Source organism: Gavialis gangeticus, unplaced genomic scaffold, assembly GCF_001723915.1.
Source record: "Gavialis gangeticus isolate Ggan-Ray unplaced genomic scaffold, GavGan_comp1, whole genome shotgun sequence".
NCBI classification, from domain to species: Eukaryota; Metazoa; Chordata; order Crocodylia; family Gavialidae; genus Gavialis; species Gavialis gangeticus.
In genome coordinates, this window is record NW_017729022.1 from 113,577,699 (window position 1) to 113,586,753 (window position 9,055).

The 9,055-nt window shown below is 42.4% G+C and overlaps 1 protein-coding gene across 2 annotated transcripts in view; it reads left to right on the forward strand.

The window, feature by feature from the left end:
• Window positions 1-9,055, forward strand: part of VWF (von Willebrand factor) — a 271,611-nt gene that overhangs the window by 241,489 nt on the left and 21,067 nt on the right. For both annotated transcript variants that reach the window (XM_019515998.1, XM_019515997.1), the window contains exons 46-48: window positions 177-217; window positions 6,871-6,987; window positions 8,256-8,354. In XM_019515998.1, the coding sequence (XP_019371543.1) occupies window positions 177-217; window positions 6,871-6,987; window positions 8,256-8,354 (257 nt within the window). The remainder of the gene's footprint in view (window positions 1-176; window positions 218-6,870; window positions 6,988-8,255; window positions 8,355-9,055) is intronic.

The following is a 9,055-nucleotide window of genomic DNA, read 5'->3' on the forward strand; positions in this document are numbered from 1 at the left end:
TGCACCCACCTTTCTGAAATCCTGGATCCATGGGTAGGGTTGAATTTTGCAGCTTCACGCTGAGGATAGCTCCCATTATCATCAGTGGGCCTTCTATAAACCAAGCCAAGATGAGACCCATGGGTTATAAAACATTTTGCTGCTTTTATAGCATTGATCTATGTTTTCTTTTCCAGAACCTGTGAAGGGTTGTGTTTTGAATGGCACTGTTATTGGGGTAAGAGAACTTTCTTCTGGTATCAAGTGCATGTAAACTATTTCAACATTGTGAAGAGCATTTGTATAGGATAAATCAACCAGACCATAGATACCAGGCACCGACTTGTCTTATCAAAACTGCAGTCCTAAAAGAGGTGTCATGTAGTTGAAACACTGGCCTGAGACTGGGGCCCAGTTACTGGCTCTGTCATCACATCCCTGTGTTGTCTTTGAGCCTCAGTTCCCAGTCTGTGAAAGAGGGGGAAGAATGAAGGATGTTGGGAGAGGGTCTCAGATACTATAGTGATTACATTTTATCACAGGAAACTGCTTAGGAGGAACATGCAAAGAGAGAAACGGTGTTTATTCCAGAGGAAGGAGAAATGTTCCTAACCTACCCAGAGGTTAAAGCAGGTGGAAACAAGCTTTCATCAAATCTCTTTGACTATTAGCAGAGGAAGTGGACCTGTGCCTCTCACTGCCCCCGTGCCCCCTTCCAGATCTCTGCCAACATGCCCTGAGAGAAAATTCCTCTTCTACCCTTTGTTAACAGATAGTTTAACTCTGAACATGGCAGTGGGAATGATTATATCTAAACATCTGATCTTACCTTTGGGGCATCCTAGCAATTGTCCACTGTTTTCTTAAATCCATGTTCTGGCAGTACCTCTAGTGTTAGAGAATTTCAGCTATGCTCAGCACCCTCAAAAGAAAGCAGCCCATCTCTATAGTTAATCTAAGCTTTAATTTCTAAATTCAGGGGTGTCCACTTTTCTGTCTGCTGCTTATTTAAAATGTAGCTTAATCTAGTGAGACCCCTAGCCAGTCTCTTATTTCCATGTTATGTTGGCATAAGCTTTCCATCTTATCAAAGCTACATCCCTGTCATCATAACATCCTTCTTTTTGTGTAAAGCAGAGGTGGCTAACCTGTGGTACACATGCCACAGGTGGCATGGCTAGGTTCTGTGCATGGTGCACAGCATATCAGGGAGGGGACAGGCAGCATAGTGGCAGATAAGGCAGGGAGCAGAAAGCAGAGCGGCAGATCAGGCAAGGAAAAGGAATCAGAATGTTACTCAGGAAGGTCCAGGGCTTAATGTGTGGCATATCTGCCAAAAAGATTGGCTCTCACTGGTATAAGGGCTTTCCTTCCCTACCAACTGTAATACGTAGGGAACAATTAATTTCTGTCAGAACATTGGGAGATGACTTTTAAAGTTTGAGGGATGTACTGCCTTCCTTCTCTTTGATTACTCTGTTTAACAGTTTGTCTATAATATGCTGTATTTTCTCACATACAGCGTGCCCTAAAATAAAGCGTGCACCTTGTTTTTGGATGGCAGAATGTAGAAAAAAAGGATTTTTAATTTTTTAAAAACAATTTTAAAGAAAAGTTTTTATGTCCCAAGTCAAATCAGCCAAATCAATTCAATTCTAAATCCAGGAGTCATTCAAGAACCATATGTGGCCCTACTACTGGCAAGCATCCTCCACCCCTGCCTGGGGTTTCAGATGCTTCCAAATGCTTTGTTGGGTATTCTACATGCAGGCCCAACCCTAGAAGCTAGCAGTTTGGATGCCCCTGAGTTTCAGTTGCCTTCAGCCATATGGCCACAGGAGCAAGCTAGGGAGGAGTCTCCCACTTCTGTAAAGTTGATGTGAGTCTTGTTCCTCCCACTAGAATCTGGCCAGCGGGAAGCTAACTATGAAGCTGTCATAGGGAGTCCTGTCTGCAAGCAGACAAGGGTGCAACCCTCTGCTACACAGTGCCATTTTAATTGCATTACCTCAATCAGGGTATTTCCCATGCCACCATCGTGGTCATGGTGTTTCCTCTGCCAGGTGAGTCATGGCTGACTGTCTGACATAGTGTAAGACTCCAGGGCACAAAGTGTGTCCAGGAAGTGTAGCATCCCAGAAGACAGTCTGGTGAGCTATCAGGAAGCAGAAATTTCCTGGTGTGGCACAATGTTAGATCCCAGAGCCTTGAAAGGGCAGTAGTAATAAGACTATTCGTTCTTTACTGTAAGTAGCTCTTTGCATAAGTTCCAGGAAAAATTAAGTGTTGGTTACACCTGAAAAGCCTCATCAGCATATTACCAGCAAGTCCCTTTCTGCTTCAGGCACAAGCTAGGACACTTAGACAATAACTGTGATTGTATGGAGATGATGAGGACTCCACCCTGTAGACTGCTGTGACCAGAGAGAAACAGCAACCCTCTTAGCAGCTGCATGGCATGTATGGCATCTCCAAGCATGCTGCTTTTCCAACAAATAAAACAGCTTCCCCACTTAATACATACACCCTAATTTTTGGAAGGCAGATTTTTGGGGAAAAGGTACATTTTGTGTGTGAGAAAAATGAAGTCAGTATTTCTATAAGGATACTCTGTCCAAAACTGGTCATAATATTAAATACAGACCCTACTTCTGGCATGTATTATCTAGCATGATCACTACACTCTCGTGCCTTCTCATTCTCACTGGGATACCCACCAATCTTCTGTCCTGCCACTAAATGATACATTTCCATCAGCCTGATGTTGCTAGACTGCACCTGAGTACTAAAGGTCTGTGAAAAACTGGTATTTTTGGTTCATTGACCAAAGGGGAAAAAAACAAAACAAAAGGAGAAAGTATTTTCTATTTTGGGTTGACTCAAAACCAACACTTTTTTTTCCTTTTTCCTTTTTTTTTGGCAATGTGAAAAGGTGAATAATTCCTTTGGGTTGAACAGACAGTTTTATTTGACCTGGAGGAATTTTAAAATAAATAAATAAATAAATACAAATAAACTCTAAGTAAACTTTGAGACAAAATACTGTTTCCCTTCAGAAAGTCAAAAGGTCCATGTTGCAAATGTTGAAATGAAATGGTTTTCTGAATTTTTTTCTAGTTCCTTCCCTCCTGCCCCCCATAGAAACAATTTGTAGTAGTAATCAACATACCACCCCCTGCCATCCTTTTGCAGCTTCAGAGTTAAATTGCACCTCTACAGCTTGTTGGCACAGCTGCTGGAGCTGCTGCATTGGTGTGGCTATGGAATCCAGGAGGTGGACACCTCACTCTGTACCTCAACTTGCTGTGGGTCACTCAAGGAAAAAGGGGAGGCAAGGAGCAGTGGCACTCACCCCCTGAGTACTGGAGCCATGCCAACACAGCAGCTCTGGCAGTCGCATTGCCAAGCTGCTGCCCCATTACCAGAGATGCGTTGTCTGGCCTGTAAGAAGCTCATGGTCTGGATCTGGCTTGAGGGCCAAAAAAGTTGGACAGCCTTGTGTCATCTTGGACCAACCTAAAACGATTTATTCTACTTGGCAAAAAATGAAGAAAACAAAGAAGCTTTGATCTAGAACAAAGTGTTTTTTTTCAACCCTTTAAAAAGATTACATTTAGGCAAATTTGAGAATGAAGTTATTTTGAAAGGAAAGATCCAACTGTTTGGTTTTGAAACTTGAGATGAACCTTTTACATTTTGTTTTCTGGTCTTTTGTGAGATGCTAGAATTTGACCCCAAATTCATGAATGGTTTCAAATGGCACGAAACTGCATTTTGCAGTAATAGCTTATTCTTCCAAAAAAGCAAAACAACCCCCCCCCCCCAAAAAAAAAACAAAACAAAACAAAACAAAAAATCTACCCAGCCCTCCTTGGAACACATTTTGGGGGGTTACAGTCTTCTGGGATTGTTCCAAAATCTGAGTTAGAAATCAAGTTTGGGTATTCCCATGAGTTTATACTTCCTGGATTTCAAAATTTTATTCTGGGAGTACAACCACCCATTAAAAAGTAGGCTTCATGTTTCATTTTATATCAAGGGAAAGCTTTCCTCCATCAGCTCATTCAGTGAATGGTTCCAAGTTTGGACTCTTTTACTACAGTTCTGTTAGATTATTATGGCCTTAATCCCTTTACATTTCGGCTTTGTATCTGGTTACCAGTATTATACTCCAGTAACTTGCTCTATTGCACTGACTCCACAAGTTCTAAACAATGTTGCAGGCTTTACTGCAGACTTCCAAGCAGGTGGCTGTATTTACCAAATGGAATTAGCTGTAACACTCATCTGTTTTCCCAGGCTTTTACCGAGTGGCATGTTTGAAGGAGACTAAAGTGGTTTCTGACTTTGTGGAGATTATTTTGGTTGCATTGGCTAACTCAAGGCTAGCAGATGTTGATGTTTTATTGTGTTTAGAGAATATCACATAGGTGCAATATACAAATGGAACAGATAAATCATTTCATGATTTTACTTGGTTATCTTGCAGTAAGCTGTGTTTGCTGACAGAAATGTACTGTCAGGGCCCTTTACTATGCTGATCCCTGAAGAAAATTGTATAAATATTACAGATGGTGCTTATATCGCAAAATTTGTATCATGACAACAACATCCCAACCATTTGGAGGCAAATGTATATGAAGACTTGGTTCTATCTTGTAAATGTAACCTTAAACATTGTTTCCAAAATAATAGTGATTTTTAGCAAAAGTTTAACTTGTTGCTATTTTCTACCGAAAAATGGAATTCCCAGCAGGTTAGAATTTTGTCAATTTTATGAGCTCCTACGGGGAATGTTAATTTTAATATGTTATTCTCTGCATACTAAACTTTATAGTGGTTTCCTTCCTGCCAAAAGTGATGCAAATGCCTGGTGCTACTGAGGCAATAAAATCCAGAGGTCTTAGTCAAATATAACAATGGGAATAAATGGCACAAAATAACTATTTTGAATCTCAAATGGATCATAGAAAATGGTGTCATTGGCAGGTGTTTTGTCCCCCCCTCAAACGTAAGAGGAGGCAGAGCAGCAGTGGTGAAATGGATTATATTTGTAGATCTGTGCAGTCTGCTGAGGCTCTTCTTACTAGCGCTATCACTGAGATATCTGAGTATCTTCCAGAGTTGAGACTAATCAAGGAGACTAGCATTTGTCACATGACACTTCCTCTCCCACAGGGAAAAGTTATGAGAGTGGCTTCGTGCCTGGATCCTTCAAGTGCTATTAGCCTTGCAGAGTAATGAGTATGAGCATATCACTATAAAAGGTTAAAATAAGAAGGGAAAAGGGTTCTGTGCCAAGTCTCAAGTCTGAGTTGGCAGACCATGATAGTAATGCAGCTCTGGAAGGGATCCTGTGGGTCACTGGGACCAGTCCCCTGCTGTCACAGGCAATCTCATTATATAATTCAAGGTCAAGGTAAAGGACTGGGGGGGCCTGCAGGTGAGCCATATTATTTTTACATATCCCTTATTTCACAGTGGACTAGCAGTGGTGATGACTTCCTCCTATCTTCTGAAGCCAGGGGGGCTGGGGGAGGGGGCGGGAGCTCCTAGAGGGTCAGAGGCTAGGGGGCAGCTCTCCTTCTGCTTCACGAAACAAAAGGAGGAATCAGCTGCTATTGCTACCACTGCTACCAGTGCTCAATGTCAAGTTCCTTGGAGGGCCCAGCTGTACTTAGTTGGGGACCCTACTTCATGGTGTAACTGGTGCCTAGGATAATTCAGCCCTGCCATGCCCCTTTCCTAAAATACTCAAGCCACATCTTAAAACAGGTTTTTCTTCCTCCTCACATATTTGAGAGGCTGATCCAAGTAACCTTCTAACTTCCAGCTTAAAGTCACTCCTAGTCAGTTTATATCTATTTATTTGTGTCAACATTGTCTTTCCACTTAAGGAGCAGTTTCTCTCACTAGTGTTTGTCCTCTCTCCCATGATGCTGGAGAATCTGAGGGCAGGGTGAGTGGAGGATAGCTGCAGATAGAGGACTTACCTTGGAATGACTCTCCGAGAAATATCCTCATCCTGTTGTGGCTGTGTGGTGATACTGAAATGGAAGTTGGGTCTCCATCCCTGCAGAGAGAAAGGCTTTTGTGTTTTTTGCCGTAGTCCAGAATGGTAGGGCCACATGTTACGAGCAAGATGGCTGCAACTTCCATGGACACTTCTTCCCATCCTGCTTCCACAGGTTCATCAGTCAGTAAAAAACAAATAAAACCAAATAGCTTTTATTCACTATCAGTTACCTTGTTAGCCCAATTGACCTAGGGGAGAAATGCTAGGGTACACAAAATCCAAAGCTCTCCTGAAAACATACACCTTTATATACACATAAGGGGTGTCAAACACACATCAGGAATTGTATATGTCTGCAGCAAGCCATGCCCCCTAACTTCTGTTAGGCCACTGGACTATGGGAGGCTTGATGCAATGGTTCTATAGGCCAGATGTGGCCCCCAGGCCAGATGTCTGACACCCCCTCACATATGTTAGTCTTTGAACCATCCAATCACAGGCACGTGAACACGCACAACTAGATATGATTCCTTTCTCTTGCATTTCCATGCATAACCATTTTAGTCTATTCTCTTACATTTCTTCCCTACCGCATCAACTTCCAAGTCACTCAGGAACCTCCACTTTGACTGAGAAGCCACTGAATAGAGGGCAGTTGCAATCCACTTTTAACCATTTCAGACTTTTACACCTTGCCGGATACTTGCCACATTTTTGCTGTATCTCAAGGTGGGTCTGACAATCAAGGAGTCTCTAGAGGGCTTTCTTTCCTAACACAGCCAGCACAAATTCTCTTGAAACTGAATTCACACATTTTTCTGAGTGCAGATAAAGAAAAGGTCACTGAACATTGCTAACAGCATCTGATGTTTCAGGTAGGGAAGCGTTTGATGGTGGATTTATGCACAACGTGTGAATGCACCATGCAAAGAGGACAGTTTCGCCAGTACAGACTTGAATGTAGAAAATTCAGCTGTGTACCCTGTCCAAAGGTGAGTGGGAATGTGTGTGTGTTTGTTTGTTAGATTTATATCCCTCCCTATCCAAAATGATGAAATGTAAGAACCTTCTAGATTAACTCTGTGGGGCCCCTTGGCTACGTCTCCCAGTGTACGTGGCTCTATTTCAGAGACTTTGGGATCTATCTCTCCCTTTCCTCAAAGATTTGTTGAGATAGGGTTGAGTATGGTGCTGTATGAAGACATATTCTGAATATCATCTAAATCCCCACTACCAGAAAATATATCACATTTCACTGTAATGAGGTCTAAAACTCTATGGGTTTATCAGCTGGCTTGTGGCTTGTAAGCAGAGCCAAGCCTCTTCATTGTAGGGAACAGCGAATGCTACCTCCTGGAGTTCCCTCCAGTTTGATCTGCCCTTATTGTGGCTATCAGCTTAGCCAGGCCTCCACACAGCCATACCTTTTTGCTGTTCCACATTGCATCAACCCTGACCAGGCCATTTCTCTATGGTTGGATCAACACCGCGCAGCTGGAATCGGCCCCAGCCAGGCTGTTGCTGCCCAGTGGATCAGGCCTTGACTCAGTACAGTGGTACAGGAACAGGATGTGATCCCTCTGCCTGGGACTGGCTTGGCCAGGGTCAATTCAGCCATGTGAGGCTTGGAAATTTGGCGTCATGGGAGTGGTGGCAGGATTAATTGCCACTGTTTTCCCACTACCGAATTTCCAGACACATGGGGAGACCTGCAGGCTGATTACATGGGCCACACATTGAGCAACCCTGCATTTGTCCCCTTCTCTTGCTTGCTTTCTGTTCTTCTTACCATATCTTCATGCCTACTACCCCCCAGCTACTTGGCCTCCTTTTTCCCTGTGTGGGCCTCCTGAGATCTTCCACAATTTGCACAACATAATGCATTAGCTTGAGTGATAAGTTCATATAGGTGATACCCTCTGAAGTTCCTATAGCACTTGCAGCATACTAGTGCATTTTGCTTTTTTCCATAATCATTAGTGTTCCATGACCCTCATCCTGCTTTATTAAAGGCAATGGGAAATTTTCCATAAACTTAATGGACATGGGGTGAGGCGTCACAGGGCTAGTAACATTCACATATCCTACAACACAATGATACCGCAAGACATCATAATGTCAAGCTTTATAAAAACCATTTATTTAGACAGGGCCAACCCATGGATTTCAATCATGTTTGGATGAACTTTATCTTAGGAGGCAGATAGGCATACCCAGAGAATCAGAAAAAAATGCCAATATGAATTACCTTCAATTACAGAGTTATAGGATGGAGGAAATCAGTGGCTCCTGCTGTGGGAGGTGTGTGCAAATTTCATGTGTCATCCGGCTGAGAAACGGAAGAATCATGTATTTGCAGGTCAGTATGAAGTGCACTCATTTTGTTGGCTGACTGTTAATGACATGGGAACTTTCATCTGAGGCATGCGGTGCCCATATTCCTTGCTTCTTTTCAGTACAAGACATGGAAATCTTTGGTAAACACACCACTATTTCCGTGAGAGCCTCTAGTTTTAATTGCTTATTTATATAGCTCTATCAACATGTATGTCAAATCACATACTTGCAAGACGGCAGGCATTTGGCATCCTCATTAAGTGCAAAACCTGATGTTGCTCTGTCTTTACTTGGGGAAAAATATCCCATTAACTTCAAAGAGAAAATTGTCTGAATAAGGACTGGGTAAAAACCTGAGCAAGGATCTTGGGGCTTGGCCCTTGGGTTGTAGCGTGTGCTTCCATCTTTTGAGGAAAGCATATATATGGATATTTAACATAATTTTCAAGGGTGGGGCACAGAGGGGGATTCTTATAAGACCAAAAATTAGACCTGAAATGGATGAAAGGAAGTAGTAATATGCTGCTTTCTGAGGCACAATGGCTGTTTCTTTTTAACAAGCATGTCTTCTTTGATGCTTTAAGAAGGACCCAAGGTCTATTTCAAAAAGTTGTTGCTCACTTAATCAAATGAAAGAGCACTGGGTGCTAAACTATAACTAAGCACCAACCCAGCAAAAGTTTTTTTTTTTTTTTTTTTTTTTTTTCCCCTTTTTTTTTTTTT